Source organism: Numenius arquata, chromosome 5, assembly GCF_964106895.1.
Source record: "Numenius arquata chromosome 5, bNumArq3.hap1.1, whole genome shotgun sequence".
Classification (NCBI taxonomy): domain Eukaryota; kingdom Metazoa; phylum Chordata; class Aves; order Charadriiformes; family Scolopacidae; genus Numenius; species Numenius arquata.
Genome location: NC_133580.1, coordinates 65435450 through 65457291, shown reverse-complemented (window position 1 = coordinate 65457291; position 21842 = coordinate 65435450). Strand labels below are relative to the sequence as shown.

General features: G+C 39.5%; 1 protein-coding gene across 1 annotated transcript in view; it reads right to left on the bottom strand.

The window, feature by feature from the left end:
• Window positions 1–1837: 1837 nt before the first annotated feature.
• STIM2 (stromal interaction molecule 2) overlaps window positions 1838–21842 on the bottom strand; it is a 70467-nt gene continuing 50462 nt past the window's right edge. The window contains exons 3-12 of the mRNA XM_074147102.1: window positions 18798–18912; window positions 13230–13341; window positions 12454–12569; window positions 11687–11864; window positions 10592–10769; window positions 9810–9977; window positions 9505–9605; window positions 9005–9243; window positions 3920–4121; window positions 1838–3080 (exon numbers count right to left, since the gene is read on the bottom strand). Coding sequence (XP_074003203.1) covers window positions 2600–3080; window positions 3920–4121; window positions 9005–9243; window positions 9505–9605; window positions 9810–9977; window positions 10592–10769; window positions 11687–11864; window positions 12454–12569; window positions 13230–13341; window positions 18798–18912 — 1890 coding nt within the window. The 3' untranslated portion in view covers window positions 1838–2599. The remainder of the gene's footprint in view (window positions 3081–3919; window positions 4122–9004; window positions 9244–9504; window positions 9606–9809; window positions 9978–10591; window positions 10770–11686; window positions 11865–12453; window positions 12570–13229; window positions 13342–18797; window positions 18913–21842) is intronic.

Genomic DNA, 21842 nt, shown 5'->3' with positions numbered 1-21842 from the left:
TGTATCAAACGTCTATCAATATATATTTTCACGTGCATCAAAATGCAGCTTCATCTTCTTTGGTAACAATAAGAGACAGAGTTCCTCAAATCTCACACTGCAAGATCTACTACATCCAGATCCAGATTTTACTTTAAACTCAATTATTGCTACAGCCTTCTCAAGTGCAGACATCAAAACTGAACGTTTTCCTGGTAGTAGTCCTCTCCACGCTGTTTGGGAGGCAAAAATAAGTTCCCTGTTTTTACGTATTTTTTTTTCCCTTTGTACATGTTCAAGTACTTCGTCAGGCTTTTAACTACAACTCCGAAGGCTCAGCACTGAGATCCTTCTCTGGCACAAGTCTCTTTGCATTGCTGCTTTTTTTTGTCTACTACATACAGAGCATACAATCTTCGTTTGAAGAGAGCATTTTTACCTTGTGGTTTTTTTTTTTTGCAACTATAGCTGTCCAACTTGCTGATTCAGAGAATACTGGAACAATATCGTATTCTCGTTATTTTCTATTCCACCAATTTTTCTCTTCTCCAAACTTTATCGAATGGTTGATTCCTCCTATGCTTTTCTCTATAGATGACATACAAACAATCTTTTTGTTAGACAGTAAAACTCTGGATTCCTGCTGTTAAGGAATTAATCAATGTACCAGGACTTTTAAGGTACTTGCACATGGAAGGTCTCCATCCCATTTTCTAACCCTTCTAACTATTTCTCTACCCTTCTGTTAACATCACCAGCACAGAACTAACACATCAGTGCAGCGGAACCTAAATAGAAAGTGATAGGAGAAAAAAAAAAAAAACAACCATGTATCACTTGATTTTAATTAGCTACAGGTTTTGAGGGCTTCTTACTAGAAAAAAAGAATTTAGGCAGTCAGTGAATTAATCTTTCATACAGTACAGCGTGTACGTACTGGCAAGAAGCGAGCCCCCTAATCACAGGTCCCTGGCAGTGGTACCTGTTACTGAGGCAACCACAACACCCCGATGGAAGAGCTGAAACCATTTATCATCACTGGGTAAAATTGCTTGCGTTCACTAGAGCAAGAAGTATTTCTTCGGAATGTACCTCAAAAGAAACCCCTGCTCAGTATTAACGTTTTCAGACAAACTGAGTAAAAGGCACTGTTGCTCAAGCAGTACATTTGTTGTCTCCAACTGTTTCAAAAATAATAAAAAATAAAAAGATGTTTTTGAACAACTAGCTACTGTTGCCCTAAGAAAGCTTCCTTGTTAACTTGCAGTAATTTCGCCTCTCCCTATAAAAGCTTAACATAAAAACTGCTTTTATCTGAAGCATGTCGAGTCTCACCTTTATATCTATCTTTATATCTAAAATTATGAGTTAGTATAACAGTATGCATTATAAAATTATACCATTTACTTCAGACATGTCTGAACAGCTAGATCTTCAAACTATACAAAAATAAAGTGTATGAAATCTTACAAAAGGAGGACATTAAGACATTAAGAGCTAATCCAAAAAATATAATAACTTATACAGAGCAGTAAGCATAAGCAATGTAGCCTACAACAGCTTTCAATTAACAGGATCTCTGAAACACGTCTGTAACAAGCATCAGCTAAAATTGGAACATTCCCAAGCAAATAATGTTTCCAATTTATTATCTTTACCACAGTACAAACTTTCACAAACCCAGTGTCCATTGTCTGTCAGTCTGTAAACAAAAGCTACTATCCCCCCTCCTTATTTTAAGAGGGTGAATATTTTCAGTCCTCGGTCAAGTTTCATATCCATCACTTGCATAAGGAATCAAGAGCCTCTTCTCTTGTTAAATTACTTTTTCTTCTTTTTTTTTTTTTTTTGTGTGTCATACAGCCTGCAGTGAAGTAAAATCACAGTGAATGTCCTGGGAAAAACATGATCTTTACAGCAGGACTTGAACCATTCTAATAATAAATGCATCTAACAAAGCTTCCCATAATAAAAGCATGGCATTTCCATTTCCAGAAATCAAGTCAATTAGAAATCCTAAGTTCTACATAAAAACCCCAAAAGATCTAAAAGTGAAAAGATTCATCTTCTCAGTCAAATACAAGTCTTTCAGTTTCACTTGCAGAGAGAGACTTTTCCAGTCTGTAAAACAGTAGTGCAATTCAATTTAGTTCTACTTCTTTTATTTCTCTTTAAGTCCAGTAGATAAATGTCCTAGCTCTACGGAAAGATAGGAAGATGCTCCGGTAAACAGAAACTTTGGCAAGCCCAAGAAGGCTTACTAGTCCATTAAAGCTTAGAAGTCCAAAGTGGCTTAAAAATGGTTTATGAACAAACAACAAAAAAACCCCACCAAAACCCAAAGCTAAATTAAAAAAAAAAAAAAACACTAAAAAAGACAAACTAAAAAAAAAAAAAAAAAGAAATAAATAGGCAGAAATGAATGTAAACTGTCTGAACTTTTTAATGATTTCTCATTGACAGCTGGCATGGCCTTTGACAGTACAGTCAGTTAAATATAGTTGACCTACAGAGCATTCCATTAGGGCATCCATTCGCAAATGCGCCAATGGAATTACATTCCTAAAGATTTAAAAAATAAGAGTTCTTATAATGATACTCTAGGTTTCTTCTGCCCACCTCACTTACTCCTCTTCTTAAAGAGGCTTTTTATTTTCGATGGCTTTTTGTTTTTTTCACCATTTTGGTAGAGGTCCTGTGGGATGCTACTTATCCTAGGGACAGAGGCAGCTTCGGGGCTGGGTTTACTATCGCTGCCGGCTGAAGAACAGGAGGTGTGCCGAGGCTTGGGGACTGGGATCCCAGTGGAAAGCTGGTTCATGCTGCAGGACTTCTCCAGGATTCCGTTATAAACTTTGCTCGCAGGACTAAAGATCATGCTCTTAGTTTCTGCCATGCCTACACAGTCAGGAGAGCCCCTAGAAATATCTGCAGTTAGAGAAGAGGAGTCTCCCGTAGATGATTCCTCCAGTGAGAACTCTTCCGGGGATACTTTCTGAGGAGAAAGTGTCTGGTACATCTCAAGGCTTGCTGGAGGAGACTGCTTCCTTCCAATGGATGAATTTAAGGAGTCACATTCCGAACCTGTTTCCTGTACTTCCCTGAGTCAAAGCAAAGAGAGGAGAAAAACATAATGAAACTACTATGTCTTTCATGCCGTTAAAAAGGAAATTAATTTAGAATCATTAACATTAGTCTAAAAGCACCACCCACACTTTTCCTTAGTAGTTAATTAACAAAAAACATTAGTTAAACATTTTAACTTACAACTTGCATTACATCATTTTATTATCTAGACTTAAGATAATTAGTTTGTGCAATCTTGGTTTTGCGGGCAGCAGCATCTGCCCAGAATCAGTCATTTGCATCTCACTTCAAAGAACAAAAAAAAAAAAAAAAAAAAAAAACAAAACACAACTCTTTCTGGCACGTGAAGTCAGAAAAGTTATGAAACGAAAGAAGGAGAATTAAGCCTATCATATACAAAAAGTTTCTTCAGGACAAGTGTCCCTACCTTTCAACAAGCTCATTTGCTCCTTCCAAAAGGAATTTAACCTTTTCCTATGAGGCCATGTAACAAGAGTAGGTACACGCTCAACATGCTGTAAGAATTGTGTTACCATCCATCTTCTCTTCGCCCAGTAGCTGACACTGCTTTTGATCCTAGTTTCAGATGTAAAAGCCAGTAACATATTGTAATGGAGAATCAGGGTTAGTTCAGTGCACCCTGGATTGTAACATTACTTAACTGTATACGACATGCTAGCTATTCACATACACAAACCAGACAAGAACTCGCTCTGTTCCATGTGGACTATAATTATTTATATTATCCTACAGATTACGTTAACTTTTGGCTTGGTCCAAAACGCTAATTCTAAACTGTTAGTCTCAAATAATCCTAGCAGAGTTCCAAAGTGCTGTTTGCTAATCTCCGTACCATTGTTTATCAGCAGAGAAGTAAATGGCTTCCTCCTCCTCTTCAGTTCGATAAAGAGCTGGGCAGCTCGACACAGAAAGGATGTCGGGGTCGGGGGAGTGCAAAGCGTGCTGAGACTGCGGAGACGACGGCACGACATTGCGTCGCGATCGACACAAGCTACTGCTTCTGGCCAGCGTGCTGGGAGGTTTTACAATGGACCCTGAGGCAAAGAAAAAGCAAAACCAAAACCCTCCAAGTGACATTGATGTTACCAGTATCTACTCTCAAGACTCAATAGTAGGTATCTGCTTCAGCCACAGTGATTCTTAAACAACTTGGACATTGCTCGACGGTTCAGAGGGCATGACCTTAGAGATGTACCTTATCCAGTCCCTAAAGGGGGCTACAGGAGAGATGGGGAGGGACTCCTGATCAGCGAGTGAAGCCATAGGACAAGGGGGAACAGTTTTAAACTGAAAGAGGGGAGATTTAGATTAGATATTAGGAGGAAATTCTTTCCTGTGAGGGTGGTGAGACCCTGGAACAGGTTGCCCAGAGAAGCTGTGGCTGCCCCATCCCTGGAGGTGTTCAAGGCCAGGCTGGACGGGGCTTTGAGCAACCTGGTCTAGTGGGAGGTGTCCCTGCCCATGGCAGGGGGGTTGGAACTGGATGATCTTTAAGGTCCCTTCTAGCTCTAACCATTCTATGATTCTATGACACTCTACAGTCAGATGAAGCAGCTCACCGAGACGCAAGTTCCACAGTTTCATGCCTGCCAAATGTTATTCTGACCGTGTGCACCAAAGCTCTGGCTCACTACGCTCTCTTGAGAACAAAGAGAAAGATTCGACTGAAATTCCCAACCCTTTATAAACTAAAAATAGCAGTGCTGAAATTAGTATGTTACACAATATCCTGTATTTCACTTGTGTGGTGATTTGGAGCTTAAAAGAATATGTAAGAGTTTTGCAATGTAGGTAATATCTAACCAAACAGTCAACTGAAATACACTGCATTAGCTCAAAGTTACGTTAGACACGGAAGACCAATTTCATTTATATAACATGACAGAAAATATATAATTCAACCTCATTTTAAGCTCAAGAATTTCCGATTTGATAACACTTTCTTTTGCCAGGCTAACTATGAATTTCTGGAAACAGAAGTACTAATAACGGGTGGAGACAGCAACACAAGACTTGACCAGGAAAGTATCTAACAGGAAGTGACAAACTAAAATGTTCCTAATCCATTTCCTCCCTCAAAAGATGATTAGGCAGCAACAGCTCTATGAAAATAAGTCTACAGACCTGGTTTCAGGCCAGCTGTTATAAGCCTCCAGATTTTTCATACCCCTCCTCAAACTGTCCCACAGAACATATCACTGCTTAGGTAAGACAGACCATACCCTTACTGATGTTCAAAATATTTACCAAACACAACACACTAAAAAAAAAAAAAAATTCCATTATTTTGTAGACAAGGACACCTAGCCTGACAAAATGCATTGTATTTTTTAAGATGCCAGTTTAGCATTGGGTAAATTACAGTTTGGCTTCCTGGAATCTCAGAAAAGGCTGAGTTGCCGTTCTGCTTTCAGTGCAGGAAATCACAGCCTTCACAAACCAGCAAGTAGCTGCACCTTCACCAACACTTAAAGACTTTGTTTCCTGCCGGGCTGAGCAAAAGAGGAAAATTTGCAAGTCCCAACATGAGAGTTGCCATGTAACTCCCAACTTTTCTGATTTTATGTGCGATGAACTCCCCACTGACCTGGAAAAGTAGGTGTTGGCAGCTCAAAAATAAGCTTGTGTCATTACAAAAATATTCCTAAAAGAGCAAATGTGAACTGAGATAAGAGAATAAGAACCCCTTTAGGAAAGTTGTGCTGAGTCTCCAGGTAAATCAGATGCCAACCTACTCACTGATGTAAAAAAGAACAAGACTGCACCATCAGTGAATTTTGGGAGAATTTACAAGCATTTTGGTTCCTTCTAGGTGTATATACAGAGGATTATGAAGGATTCAGCTATGACACTGTAACATATAGAATTTTTTAGTACAATGAAATTCATTAAATCAAGGAATCAGCTGAATCCTAATCAGTCAGTGGAAAAGTAGAAGTTTCGCTATCACCTCACTGTATGACTTTGTTCCAGTCTCGTGCATCTATTTCTTGATCCCCTTTTGTTCTTCAGCTCAGGACTGATTAAATAGATCTATTACTTCACACCATTTTAGCCTATCATCCCAACCGCTGTGGCAAAGAGAAGTCTGTCTGGCAGTCTCCAAATTTTGTCGATCTCAAGATACCAAAGGATGCTGGGGCAAGGAAACATCCCAGACAGTTCCGTTTAGGTCCAGAGACTGAAAACAACCTTGCTCAGAACTGACCTGTCCACACACTGCATTTTGCCTGCAGCTTCATGAGACAAGCCATTTTGCACAGGAGGAAGGAGAGAAGCATTTGTCATTTTGGTCTAAATGAGGGGAATAATTTAGCAGTTACCAAACTAACCTACAATAATTTGACTCCTGAACTGGTTTCAACAACAGATCATTTAGCACGTTTTCCTTCTCTTTCCTCACTCCCAAGTGTTTCCAGTGTTTTTTAACTGCGCAGAAATTTTAAAAGCTAGTAAGTCAAGGAGAAGCTACTTCCCTCGTGGTCAGTTTAGCAAAATCAGGCTCTCACACCTTACCAAAATTCAGAAAAACACATTTAAAGTGTTTCTAATGTTAGTAATATTCAAATAACTTCCATCACTGAGACAACATCCACTATTAATTACTTCCAAATTAACTGAACTTGACCAAAACAATTAAGCCATAGCTGCAAAAGCATAGAGTAAAGTTTCAACTAAGTATGCTCTTACAGACTGTACAGTCCTCTAATTGTTGGTTCCTCTGAACCAACTGCACTTTGCTGTCTGGCTTCACTTCTGAGCAAGACCTGAATGAGAAGAGTGACTGGGAAAAAAAAAACAACAAACCAACAAAACAAATCACAAGTCTGAAGTCTTATATACATATCTAAGTGTTTTTTCGTCTTAGACCACCTGAAAAGTCAAGATAATAAATGGAGCTCTTCATTTTGAAATCACACCAGAGGTTTCTCCCTACCAACTTGGAAGTTTAGCTCTAGGCATCCATATTTTACTGGCACATCCAAGAAATTTGTTGCCAAGTTTTAAATCAAAGCCACAGAATCACAGAATCTTCTTGGTTGGAAGTGACCTTTGAGATCATCGAGTCCAACCGAAAAAAAAAAAGAAGCCAACAACAAAAAAAAACCCAAACAAACAACACAACACTAAACACCAAAACCAAAACAAAACCAAAACAAACGCCCACAACCACAGACCACCCCACCCACAAACAGACACAAACCCACAATCTCAGGCACTAGAGCATGCCCTGAAGTGCCATGTCTACACGCTTCTTAAATACCTCCAGGGACGGCGACTCCACCACCTCCCTGGGCAGGCTGTTCCAGTGCCTGACCACCCTCTCAGTAAAGTCATTCTTCCTGATATCTAACCTAAACCTCCCCTGCCCCAACTTCAGACCATTTCCTCTGGTCCTGCCATTAATCCCTTAGGAGAAGAGGCCAACACCCACCTCTCTACACCCTCCTTTCAGGTAGTTGTAGAGGGCAATGAGGTCCCCCCTCAGTCTCCTCTTCTCCAAACTAAACATGCCCAGTTCCCTCAGCCTCTCCTCATATGGTTTGTTCTCCAGACCCCTCACCAGCTTGGTGGCTCTCCTCTGGACACATTCCAGCAGCTCAATGTCCTTCCTGTAGCGAGGGACCCAGAACTGAACACAGCACTCGAGGTGAGGCCTCACCAGTGCCCAGTACAGAGGCACCATCACTGCCCTGCTCCTGCTGGCCACGCTATTCCTGATACAGGCCAGGATGCCGTTGGCTTTCTTGGCCACCTGGGCACGCTGCTGGCTCATGTTCAGCCGGCTGTCCACCAACACCCCCAGGTCCTTTTCTGCTGGGCAGCTTTCCAGCCACTCTGCCCCAAGCCTGTAGCGTTGCCTGGGGTTGTTGTGACTGAAGCCTTCACAGTGAAGACGACTAGAGAGACACTGTTTTTTAAAATGATCAGAACTTGCAGTAAGTAGATTCACAAGGGGATTAATGACCTTTTCGGTGCAGCATGTAGAAAAAAGGTTGGTACATTCAGAAGAAAAACGTGTGCCCAAGGCACACTAAATGCAGCCAGCCAAGTGGCGACCGTTCTCCTCATGCCAATTTAAAATACAGTTCTAATTTCTCTTGAGAATCCCAATCCTGGAAGAAAAATTGTACACATATGAAAAAGTTTTCTTCCCTACTCACTCCTCAGCTTGATATTGCTTGTTTGAATAGCTACATGGGAGCTCATCTTTTTGATTTGCCTCTAGAGTCCAGTTAAGCACAACTTCCATGAAACAGGCTCTTGTATTGACGCAATGACTCAAGATACGAGGGTGGTCTGAATCCCCAGTGTATATCTTTTGATCATAGTTTAACCAAAGCTGGATTTCCCTCCCTCCCTCCCTCCCTCTAGCACTTGGCCTCTCTGCCTCATGCTCAAACAACCCGCTGTATCCAAAATGCAAACATTCTGCCTGAAAGCTTCCCTTGGAAAACAACATGATTTTGTTCCAGCCACTGAAGAATGCTTGAAAAGCTACGTAGCATGCGGCCTCTCAAAGGGTGTGAGCTTCCCAGTAGCTCAAGGGACTCTAGACTAACTCCATCCCTTCCGTTTGAAAAGAATAAATGTGCTACCAGAAATTCAGCATTACTCATAATCTTTTATCAAAGTCAGAATCCAAGCATGACAAACAGACGTTCAAAACCTTAGCTGATTTACGCCCCGTTTCTCCACTGAAACAGAATAAAGGTCTTTTCTTCATGTTATCTTTATCGCAAAACCCAGATTTCAGTTCATGCAAGTCCTGAAAGATGCATCGGAAATGCTAGACAAATGGTCCTTTTGACTTTGATCCTATCCCGTTTGATTTCAGCACGCTTCTCCCCCCTGACTTTAAAATCCCACACCACCAGAACTTTTCCCCTTTCTTTTTACTGGGCTCACCACTTACCATGAAACTGTGAAACTATTGGAGGAGTATCTTCATCTAAGTCATCGACTCCCCCTGCAATTGGGTAAGGAGGAATGGAAACTCGAGGCATAACTACCCAGCTGTGATCAGAGTAGAGAGAGGAGGTCAAGCTTGGTAGCCCAGAATTGTGCGCTATTTGAAAGCCACAAATCTTCTCAATCTGTTGCCATCGATAAAGACGCTCTCGCAAACATGTCGTCAACTCAGAGAGTGCTTTCCTGGAGAAAAGCACATGTTAAAGTTACGTAGACTGTTCTTAATGATAGAGCAAAGTAACAGAAGTGCAGTCATTCTAGCAAACCAAGAGATCCATTAGGACTACCCAAATATTCACATTTTAGCATCTTTTAAATAGTTTTACTTAAAAGTGCAAAAATCCACCAAGACACTACCTTCCATAAGTCTCAAAAAAAAAATAAAATCCATTCTTCCAGGAATAAATAATCACAAAAGAATATGCGACATGCTAATACTCTTACTTTGCTTCAAGGATTTTATGGTCCACTTCATCCAGGGAGGAGCTGTGTGCAACATGTAATGTTCCAAATACAGTGCTTCTCTTCTTTTTTATCTTTTCTGCCTAAAAAGAAAGATAAAATGAAACACATAAAACTAGGAGTTATATGCTTAACACAGATGGCAAAACATTAGCAACATTGACAGGTAGCAAACAACAACTCAGAGGAGAAAAAAAATTCCAAAAGCTTATCTGAATAATTTGTATTTACTATTTCATCTATCTAGCAATGGATTAGAAAAGTCTTTAAGCAGCTAGAGTTGGTACCTCATCTTTGGCAATTGCTAATTGCATTTCTGCATGCTGTCTTTTGATATTGTAATACTGTACTTCAACTTCATGTGTTAACTGAAGCCACTTCTGCAAAGCCTCAGGAACAGACCAATTGCTTCTCAGCTCAAACTCCTTCTCAGCCTTTTTTAAAGCCATGCGAACCTAGCAATCGAAAAAGAAATAAAAGTGTCACCAAGAGTATCATTAGAACTGGCAGCAGAAGAAAGTGAAATACAAGCACCTTTATACCCCACAGCAACATACTCGGCTTTACAGAGCTCTGGGGTGTGCCAATTGCTGTCAGGGAAGGCAGATCAGGCATTTCTAAAACACAGCGTACAAATTTCCATATACTATATTATACTCAGATTGTTTTTCCTATAATAAATAGTTCCCCAACTTGAAGCTTAAATATTTTTTTCAAGACAGCATTTTTAATTTAGTGCAATAAATTTAATCTATTGCTACTCGGAAGAGCGAGACAAAGCTACTATCTCTCATCTGGTAACAAGACAGAAAAAAAGCCTTTGTTTGTATTTTGTTCCATGAATCCAACAACACTATGATAAACTAATATACAAAGTGTATGTCCCTTTAGAGTTTCAGGATTATTTTACGAGATAATAGCATGATTGACAGACCATCATTAAGTGCTCTTAGAATTTTTCCATTCAAATCTAGCATTAGAGAAATGCTATTGTCAACACTCCTAAGGATCTAATAAAACCATGACGAATTTAAAGTCAACACTAAAATTATGAACAGTTTGGAGATACCTGCACTAGCTCTTCCTCTGCATATTTGAGCCTGCTGAGCTCACATTCTGCTCCCTCCCTCAACTCCCTCAGGCGATGAGCTTCCCGTTTTGCATCATTGATCTCATCCATCATTTTGCGCTCCAGGTTTTGCTTTTCCACAGCAACGTTTCTATTCTCTTCTTGTGCCTTCTCAAGCCTTCACAATTGAACAAGAAATACACAGCACGTTCATTAAAAGTTGCAGTCCTCAGGGGGAGAAAAAGTGTGTCCAGCAACAAGGCAAGAGGCAACGGGCACAAACCAAACCACAAGAGGTTCTGTCTGAACATCAGGAAACACTTTTTCACCGTGAGGGTGACGGAGCACTGGCCCAGGTTGCCCAGGGAGGTGGTAGAATCTCCATTCTTGGACATATTCAGAAGCCGCCTGGGCATGGTCCTGGGCAACCTGTTCCAGATGATCCTGCTTGAGCAGGTGGGGCTGGACAAGATGACCTCCAGAAGTCCCTTCCAATCCAACCTCAACCATTCTGTGGTAACAAAGACTGCAAGCTTCATGAATCAGCAGCAATTACATTGCACAATGTGATGTCCACCTCAGACAAAATATGCAAACTTTTAGGTGAACCTTCATGAAATAAGATCAAAATATACGTCTTTATAGACAATTGAGTTAGAGGTGCACCAGAGAAGACTATCAACTCGCACACTGCTAAATAAGGAATAGAGAGTAATTAGTCCAGGTCTGTTTCAGTTCTTAAGAGGTCAAAAACAGGACAAATGTTCTCACTTCCATGTATGCAAAGATCCCAACTGTAATTATATGAAAATAACAGTACATGCTTCTAAATCTGTAGGTAAAAAACAACTGAAATTCTATCCTCTACCTTCGTCCCCAGGTTCATATTGCCTGCTGAAATATCCAGGAACAATCTCTACCCACAAAAAAACCCCACTGTCATCAAAATCACAGTTTCCATGCAAAATGAAGATGAACAAAATCCAAAGGCAGCTTGCTTAATGCAAATAATTTATGATTGTAAAAGATCTGCATTGGTATTTAACCTCAAAACAAAAGGACCACCAAAAATTAACTTTTTTTTAGTTTTTATACCTTTCCTGCAAGTCAAGAAGACTTTGTTCTGCTGTTTGGAGACTTTCCAAGTCCTTCATCATTTTTGTGATATGTTCTCTTGAGGTTCTGTTCTGGGTATATGCAAACCAGCAGCCTCCAAACCCAATAACTATGGAAACTGTTAATATGAAATCCTTCATCCAGTTGTGAGGGGGACCTGTGCAGAGAATAACACCATCATTAACTAGTTCATTGATACAGACAACGACATACCATGGGCTTCCTCTCCGCAACCCCCCCCCGCGAGACTAAAATGTGACAGAACCTGATGCTAAACAGAATTCCAAGCTCGTTTATCTCAAACCATCTCCAATCTTTCAAATGGATTCCAGAGCATTTTCCACACAACGTAAGCAACTCTGCTCTAATACAATCTACTTAGTCTATAGTAAAACACATATTAGATGGAGGAAAGCTTACTAAACTTTTACAGTACATAGTCTGTATCAGTCAAAAACTCTTAGAGGACACTTTTTGTGACAGAAAAGCCAACATCCATCCATCAAGTGGGGTAACACTAAAGTTTCTATGTGATCTCGCACACTGAAGTGGACCTTTGTCCTAATCCCAGCATACTGCATCAGTAGCAGTTTTAAATTCATTGCCAAGCAATCCATCAGTGCACCCACAAAACAGATAAGCTTGTCCAATCTACAGTATCAGGTGTCACTAAAAGTATTTTCTGTTGAATTCTTACAAATAAGAGATAAGAAAAAAAAACAAAACAACTCCAAAAAGTTACTAACGTGTGAGAGGCCCAAATAAAACAACATCCAAGGCTTTAAGCTGAAGCTTCTGTCTATGGCTCCGGTCAATTATTTTCAAGTGAGAGATCATGAAAGCATGTTCATTTACTGCTATCCTGTTAATGATAAAACAAAGCATTACTTATTCCACAAGCTATGTTCAAAACCAGTTTATGGAAAGAAATACATTAATAGCATTTCCCACAGTTACATAGATTACAGTTATGCGATTGGAGTGAGAGATATAATACAATGACAGTAGTGCTATTAAAAAAAGCATATCAGCATGTGGCAAAGGAAGAACATCAAACAATTTCCCTATTTTTTATTTCTGGAATAATCATAAAATAAATCCATTTGGCATAGTTAAAAGTAACGGTATATTTGCAGACTTCTACAGCGACTCTCTTGAAATACATGCAATACTCAAGTTTAGTAGCTATGCTCAAGAAAAGGGGTTCTGCAGGGGTTCTGCAAAGTTCACTACCATATAGAATTATGTCATCCTGAATAAAAGCTTCAACAGCAAAAACAAAACAAAACAAAAAAAAACCACTACGACAAAAGGAGTGGCAAGAATCATTTATATTTTGAAATATTTTGGCCAAAAATAAAAATAAAAAGGAGCTAACTCTTCAAAACTGCAAGAACACTTCTCTCTTCTTGCATTTGACCATATCTTGATAGAATTTAAGTTCACGTAGCTGTTCCCACATACAGACAAAAGCAGCAACCTACAGGGAATTATTTGAAACTAATCCAGAAGAAACCTTCACCTGGGAAGCGTTGTTCCATTGACATTGCTGTCCCTAAAATTCTTTTCATATTGGGGTAGTTCAACAAATTCTGACAGCCACTGAAGAGTGTCCTCTTGAGTCCAGTTATGAACTGAAAGAAAAAAATCAGTTTAATTACCTTTAATTTTTGTAAAAACCAGTAGCAAGACAGAGAAGACAAGCAGTAGGAAAGCAGGTTACAGCGAGCAAGAGCATTTAGCCAGATATAATTGCAGAAAAGTTCGCATTAACGTTCACCAAGGATGTTCCTGGCATTTCGCCTTTTTCATTATATGCTTCTCAGAGGAAGCTTAGGCAAGCTATAAACGAGCAAGCGCGGAACCAATAGAAACACTTCTTTATTAAAAATTCCACAGAATAATTTAGTGTTTTCCTTAGTTTAAATCAGGACAGCGTCTTATGACTTTTATCTGCTTAAACTGATCTCAGCCTCAATCCTTTTGTCCTTGCTACCCCTGAAGATCTAAATGAACGTCAGCAGGTGCTGTAGCCATTTAAGGCAATGTACCAAGATCTTTCCGAGGATGATGGCTTAAGAACTTGTTTTCGTAAGATTCTCCACTGAGGCTCATGCCTACTAACCACGAACTGGAAGCAGAGAAGATGAGACAAAGAAAATACTGAAATACAGAGAAAATTCAACAGGAAAACAATTAAATCTCAAATATGCCCAAAACAGCTATATTACATGCAATAATATTCCCACTAAGAAAAATTATTTAAATATGTAGAGAATAATTAACAATTTTCCTGTGTAACAGCAACAGTCTACATAACTTTTCAGAGCTACAGATGCTCTAAGAAATTAAGGAAATACTACCCACAGATTTTACCAAAAAAACAGTTAAAAAAAAATACACTTCTGGCCTTTACAGGCCAGCTGTTAGAGCTTACAGCTTCACACTGACAGCGTTGAAGAGAAATTGTTCTCTCCATTTATGAAGACTGGAAAAGTTTGTCTGCACGTGAAAGAAATAAAGTGACCGCCTCCTTCTGGACAGGCATGTCTTTGCATGAACAATTTTTTATTTACTTATTTAACATTTCTCTATCCCAAACTATTTGCATGTGACAATATCAGGCAGAGATTTCTTTAGAAACCTTATCACAAGCACACAGTCTCGGTGGAGAATTTTAACAACGATCCTTTAGAAAGGGTTGCTTGACAGGTAAACTGTAGGCAACAGAAATTTTTTTATGAGTTCAAATTGATGTTTGCACTAAAACTGAAAATAAGGACTCCTAGCTCTCTTGTCTACACCAGTGTAGCTGAAAAATAAGCTTAAATGTTTCAGATTTTGATCACTGCAGACAACCAGAGAGAAAACACATTTCACAGACCCGCTTATAGCTTTAAAAAAAATAAACTTGCAGTACAAACCACTTCTATGCTGTCTATATGAATGGCTACACCTCCCTCCCCAGCCTGCTGTCCCACTTCTTTCTCTGCTTTTAAGCCACAAACCATTTTCCAGGTATTGATCTTGCAACGGACTCAGATTTGTCATATTACTCTCAGCTTTTATGCAAAATGTCTGGGCTCTATTTGCAAACACAGAATCACAGAATGGTTAGAGTTGGAAGGGACCTTAAAGATCATCGAGTTCCAACCCCCCTGCCATGGGCAGGGACACCTCCCACCAGACCAGGTTGATCAAAGCCCCATCCAGCCTGGCCTTGAACACCTCCAGGGATGGGGCAGCCACAGCTTCTCTGGGAAACCTGTCTCACCACCCTTCACAGGAAAGAATTTCTTCCTAATATCTCATCTAAATCTCCCTTCTGTCAATTTAAAACCATCACCCCTCATCCTATGGCTCCACCCGCTGATCAAGAGTCCCTCCCCATCTCTCCTGTAGCCCCTTTAGGGACTGGAAGGGGCTCCAAGGTCTCCCTGGAGCCTTCTCTTCTCCAGGCTGAACAACCCCAGCTCCCTCAGCCTGTCCTCACATCAGAGGTCATCTTCACGTTGCCAAGATTCTTAACCGTTTCACGAACAAGCCATGAGATTTACAAGTTGTCCTAAACATCTCAAAAGGCTCGTAAGATCATCCAGAAAAATATCACCTTAACTGCATTCCAGAGATATGTTTATTAACTGATCCAATGTAACAGCATTGTTTGGATGTGACATAGGAAAAAAAGAAGGAAAAAAAACATCACCTGAAATAGCTACTACATGCTACAGGCTTTATCACCGGCAGAACGGAACACGCAATTTTGGAAGTCACACAATTCACCGAGCTTATAAATTAAGGGGAAGAAAAGAATAGGAAAAGAAAAAAGAATATCGAGAAGTCTCACTTCTACCGCTCAAAGTATTTTGTAGTCACTCTGTGAAAATTCAAGTAAATTTGTACTTTTTTTTTTTATAGTTCAATAGTAATTTTAAAGAAGTAAAACCTACTCCTTTCAGAAATCAAACACCATTGGGTAAGATCATTTCACGGCAAGGAGTGAGCAACAGCCATACGTAAAGTTGGGAACAGGCTGACCAGGCAATGCAGAGAAACACAAGATTGTTCCGTATCAAGCACACCCAAGGATTCCAAAGTTAGTTTTGTATTAGCGGGACCTTCAGCAGCAACACCAGCATGACATACGCTGCCACCAGTAGGTTTATTAAAACAGCATGAAAAAGCAAAAGAGAGAAGTGACCCTGACTATCTTTTCCACAATTTAACATCACAACTCTTGTTTCCTCTCTACTGGTCCTGACTGGAATTCAGCCTAACCAAAACCTGCTTGCATGTATTTCCAGTCTCCGGATATTTAAACCCTAAGACAGCAAACCGTTAAGAAAGTGCAAGGGAACTGTAACACTTTTGTGGAATGCAGTTTAGTCCCTTGTGCAAGAACAGTTGTGCAACGTTACCTCAGAACACAACAGGTGATCACACATATAAAAATAAAGCTATTTTTTTAAATCTTTCCCCCCCCCCCTAATAAATAAATAAGGTACCAGACCTTCTGTCACCTTCTACTTTCCGCAGAGAAGGAAAAAGAGTTAAAGAAATTAAAAATACACACATGAGACAGTGTGCTGATTTTACAGACTCCCTTATTATTGAGACTAAATAGCTACACATCTCTCTTCAGACATTCATACCATCTTCACCCATTGAAGGCGGGGGGAAGAGAAGGTAGACACCCTCAAGACACAGAACTTGCAAAGATAATTGTATGAAGGCTGGTATTCAGGCATCAAAATAAATGTTCACGTGTCACCTTTGCTGCACCCACACCTACCATCTCTTAAATGCCTTTATAGAAAAAAAAAAAAAATACTCAAGATGCACCTTTGATTTTAACCCAGCAATAACTACTGAGCCTGATACTTTAGAATAGCTGAAACGCTCTGAGGATGCCTAAATATCTCTTAGAAAAGGAGATAGTCAAAGGAAACACCATACAACCAGTATACACTGGCATTTATATTTAAAAAGCAGATACACACAATAATAGGAGTCAAAGGACTTTAAAGCATAGAAAACACTGTTTTCTGAAACAGCCGTGCTAGTTCCTAGCCATGCCTCTAAATCGAGTTCTCCGCAGAACTAGATTACGAGACTGAAACCTTTAAACGGTCACAGAAAGCATAAGTAACACCAACTAAATTAAGTGACAGTCTTGTTTTGTACTAGAGGACTTACTGAAACTGTGTGGCAACCCACTAACAACATGCCAGATGCCGATTTAAGTTATGATATGATTCCTGCCACGCGGGTAAAACCTATGGCAGCCTTGAAATTCCTTTAATTTGCACCAGCGCAGGTCATACCTTAAGGATTCCGCACCAGGTGGGAATACCAAAAGCCTGTCCAGAACCAGAAATATTAAAAAGCAATATTCTGAAGCTCTTTCTTTAATTTTATTAGGCAATTTTTAAAGCTTTGAATGGAGCCAATCCTCTGGGTTCTGTTTGCTGTGTAAGAACCTTCTCAAGCAATTACTTAAAAATAACCTTTGTTTTTCTTAATCCTAGAATAACCTTTGTTTTTCTTAATCCTAAATCCTAAAACAGCAATGAGGCACTTAACTATACCATAAACAACGTTTTCACTTTCTTCCCTCAAATCTTATCTGTCTCACACCACCAATATCTTAAACAGAAAGCAACTTCACGCTATTGGACAAATACTTTAAGACAAACATCCACACAAAGCAAGCTTTGTGGGAAGGAACGGGCAATTCCACCCGGCATAAACTACGCAGGGATAGATCCAGAAGACGTTTCTCCATAAGCACTAAGGGGCACTATCAAGAGCTTGTGGTTCTCACAGAGATACCTCAGACTACTTCTAGTTTCAAATAACCGATACGGTCATTTACACTACCTTCCACCTTCTTGTTTAATGCTGTCGAATTACATTACACTGGCTCTATAAACTTTTGAGTCGTACTCACACCGCTCACTACCTTCAAGAAAACTGGAACAAAGATAGACACAACAGACAAATTAAATACTTCTGGTATCACTATAGCCTAAATTTTTTGAAGAGATACTCATAAGTTAGCTGAACAACTGCAGGGAGATAATTTTCCCTGATAATTTAGTTGCAGTTGTTTTCACTGAGCAAGATCTTTAGTGAATAAGTATTTGCAGAATATTTGAAGAGATGAGGCTAAAAATCACTGGTTAAAACATAGATATTTAATTACTACACAGCAAAGACTTAACCGATGTATTACCTCAGACTGATTTCCTATATTAGTAGAATGAACCAATGGCATGTTCCTAGTTTCATTCCTTTTTTATTCCTACTTTTAGCAGTTTGAATAATACCAACTTTTAGATCTCTATACGCTCACCATTAGCACACCACCTTCCGAATGGGGTGGAAAAAAAAGTTAAGTATTTTTCTCCTAACAATTCTAACATTCTGGAACTTCCTGAGATTTCTTTTTTAATCAGTACATCCTGGAACGTATTTGGCAATGAACACTGTACTGCTCATTATATGTCTTGATATTTAGAATATTTGGCTCATCTTGCTTATTTCATTCAAAACAAAGCAGGGGAGGGATGGTGATGGTGGATTGTCAGTCCATTTTCCTGTATCCCAAGCTTAAAAAGATTTTCCAAAATGCTTTAGACTACAAATTCTACCTCTTTGTAGCCCAAAGAAAATTTACACCAAAGTGGAAGCACATTGGATTTTCCACTTAATACGGTGTATAATAAATGTTTAAAAACAGCTTGACAGCAGCCCTTGGAGCTTACTAAATTAAAAACATGCTTATCTGGAATTCAGCGCTTGCAACAGTCACCTTCATAAATTACAACCTCACGCTAATGAGTATGCAAACTAGATTAGTTTGCATACAATACACCCAGCACCTCAAGAGGTAATTAACACTAGCCGGACTGAATGAGTTTTCAGTCAGCTTTACATATGCCTATCTATAACTAACGGTACCAAAACAGACTCATAAAGACGCTTTAAGAGGTCTTCCATTTACTACTTTAAATGTCCTGTGGAAAAATTCTTGAATAATGTCCATTTCAATAACCAATGTTATTTTTAGCTATTCTTCTTTACATACCTTCAGACGTTTTCCAGCGCTTCCACAGATCCTCAATGGTGATATGTTTGTCTTCTCTGTGCAGGTGACTATGCTTATTAGAGGCATCCTTGTATTGCATATCTTCCCGCAGAAACTGAAGAAAAGGGAAAAACATCATCTTAAATGCCAAAACAACCATTTCTAAATAGAAAGAACAAGGAAGCCAGGCAGAGGAGAATCTTTACTATCTCCTCCCCGTGCACACAATTCATGGAAGTTGACTACATCAAAGACTCAGAAAGCAAGTTAAACACTCTGAGAGGATCTGATTAAATCCTAGAAAGACTGAAGGTGCAGTTGCTACTACATTGGTTTAACAACATTATTAGCGTGCCTTAGATTTACAGTGATTACAAGAACGCACTGCACAAGTCATACTGTGTGCTTCTCTATTCTGAAGACATTTAACCAACTTCACCTACTTGAAGATAAGACCATGTAAGATTTGAAACTGTGCAAGTGCTTTGTGGATGAGTGATACCTGAATCCTGCTATACCAGTTAAATGCAACTGCTTCAGGGATGAGAGAAAGGTGTCGATTAAGTATTACTGAAGTCTTCTGATAAGAGAACAAAAATCTGACTTCTACTTCATCAAATTAAAAAAGAGAAGTCATCTTAGGGCCAATTTTCTTCTTCCTAATCATTCCTCAGTGGTCACACTGCAAGCACAGAAGCATTACACAAAGTTGTTTCATTCTCAGTAATTAACCGAATCACAGAACTGTCTAGATTGGAAGGGACCTTGAAGATCATCTAGTCCAACCATCAACCTAACTGAAAAAAACCATCACTGAACCATGTCTCTAAGCACTATGTCAACCTGTCTTTTGAATACCTCCAGGAATGGTGCCTCAACCACTTCCCTGGGCAGCCCATTCCAATGGGGGCTCTTTCAGTGTAAAATTTTTTCCTAATACCCAAGGCCTACATCAAATATAGGAAGCCTATGTCAAAATCCCAGGCTTTGCCTTTTAGTAAACATGATAAAAAAGGAAGATCCTGCAACCACATCACATATAGCAGTGTCCTATCACTATTTCACAAGTCACTACAAACAGGTTCTCCAAATACATAGAAGAAAAAAAAAAAAAAAAAAAAAAGGCATGGAACTGTAAAACTAATTTTATTTTTATTTCACTCAGGGCTAGAAAAGCTGGAATACCGGTTAACAAACCATCTCCTGTTAGTAGTGGAAACCTTCCATAGGTATCAGTCCCTAAAAGCACAGCATGAGCAGTCCCTGTGGGTGGAGATCTTAATATTAGTGCCAGAAAACCAACACAAGAGCTAAGTAATCTCCCATAGCAGATTGCTCGCTTGCTTCAGTTCCTCAAGAATAAGCTGCTCAAGCAAAACCAGCTATAGATAGTCATGACAACTAACTCAAAAACCAGCTTTTTACGTTTCTGGTCATATGTAATCACCACTTCAAGCAGAGGTGAGGAAGAAGGCCAAGCTAGCAATGCACTGCAGAAGATTCCACCTTCTTAAAACTTTGTCCCGGTAATAATTTATTTGCAGAGCTTCCCGCGTACACCTCATTTGTAACAAATCTAGAGATTATGTCATACAGGAAACTGCGAGAGAGACTGGAAAGTAGTCAACGTTAAACCATAATATTAACTCTTAATAGAAATATGCAAGAAAAAGCTAACACTTATCAATTTCCCCTTATTAAAAACTTCATTCTTACTATGAAGTAAGGGAGTCTAAAAATATGGGAAGGCATTCAAGTATCTCCTCTAACTGCCAGACTTGGGGCAAAATACTAGTTGCCTTCCCTAAACCAATCATAAAACCACACGTCTTTTGGTTCCAAATACAGATCGGATGCAACCCCTCTCTCATTTATCTACCACTTCACAACTATTTTGGTTGTCAGACATTAGTTTTCTAAAGCCTTTTGATACCTAAAATAGTTCCATTTAGCCCATACAAATGGCACAAGCATTTTTGACTACTCTTCCCTATGCATATGAGGAAGGCATTAATGCAGATATATATACACTTGATAAATAGATGAAACATCTAAGAACAATTGAAAATAGCAGCCTGTTGGGCAGAGGCAATTACAGAACTTCTAAAAAACCACGGACCAGCAACTGCAAAAAGGCAGAATAAGCACAGAAGAGGATTGATTGCTGTAACTATATGCAAGTGTAAAAATATCTGCTGCATAACCACTCTTGCCTATTCCATAGTCCAAGTGTACCAAGCACTTGCCAAATTGGCACAATTGGCCACAATGACCATGAAGCTGGTAATTTCCACAGCTCACACGCAACACACAATCAAAGGTGGATTGTTTTATTCGTTCCTACTCTGTGTTTATCAAAGGGTAAACCGAAAAGGAACTAAACAATAAGAAAATAAAAAAAATACCTTCTTATCCACTAATGTCTCCAAGCCTTTCCAGATCAAAGTACAGTCTCACAGATAGAGCACCAAGAAAGAACTGCTGTTTGCCCACCTCCCCTTTTCCCTTCACACTGCAAGTACCTACACAACCACCATCCCCAACGGGTCTTTTGGGTGTGAAAATGTACTAAAAAGGAACCTGTAGTATTTACAGGTTTCCCTTCATATGGGGGTAAACGTACACATTTACATTCCCTTTTCAGCTTGCCAGTGACTGGCCATGCACTGCCCTGGGAGACTCCCAAGTGTCAGGTGTGGATACTTGTTTTAAAAACCAAACACTGTAGAAGTTTCCGAAGAGGAACAGAATGGAATATAGGCTGTATGTAAAGGTTTCAGCACATTTTGCATCTCCTCAGCTAAACCTCATACCTCAGATGGGTTTTGCTCGAAAGAAATAAACTTTCTTCTATCTTTATTGTTAGTTGCCAGGAAAGGTTGTAAAATACTTTAGGACGAGAAGGTTCGAACAGTTACAGGTGCTGTCACGGAAAATCTGAATTGCTGTTAACGATACTACATAAAGGGTTAGGAATAAAGATGAGAAGGAAGATGCCAGCTGATAAATAGAAAAATCTTCAAGGTGTTAACATGTCACCCCAAA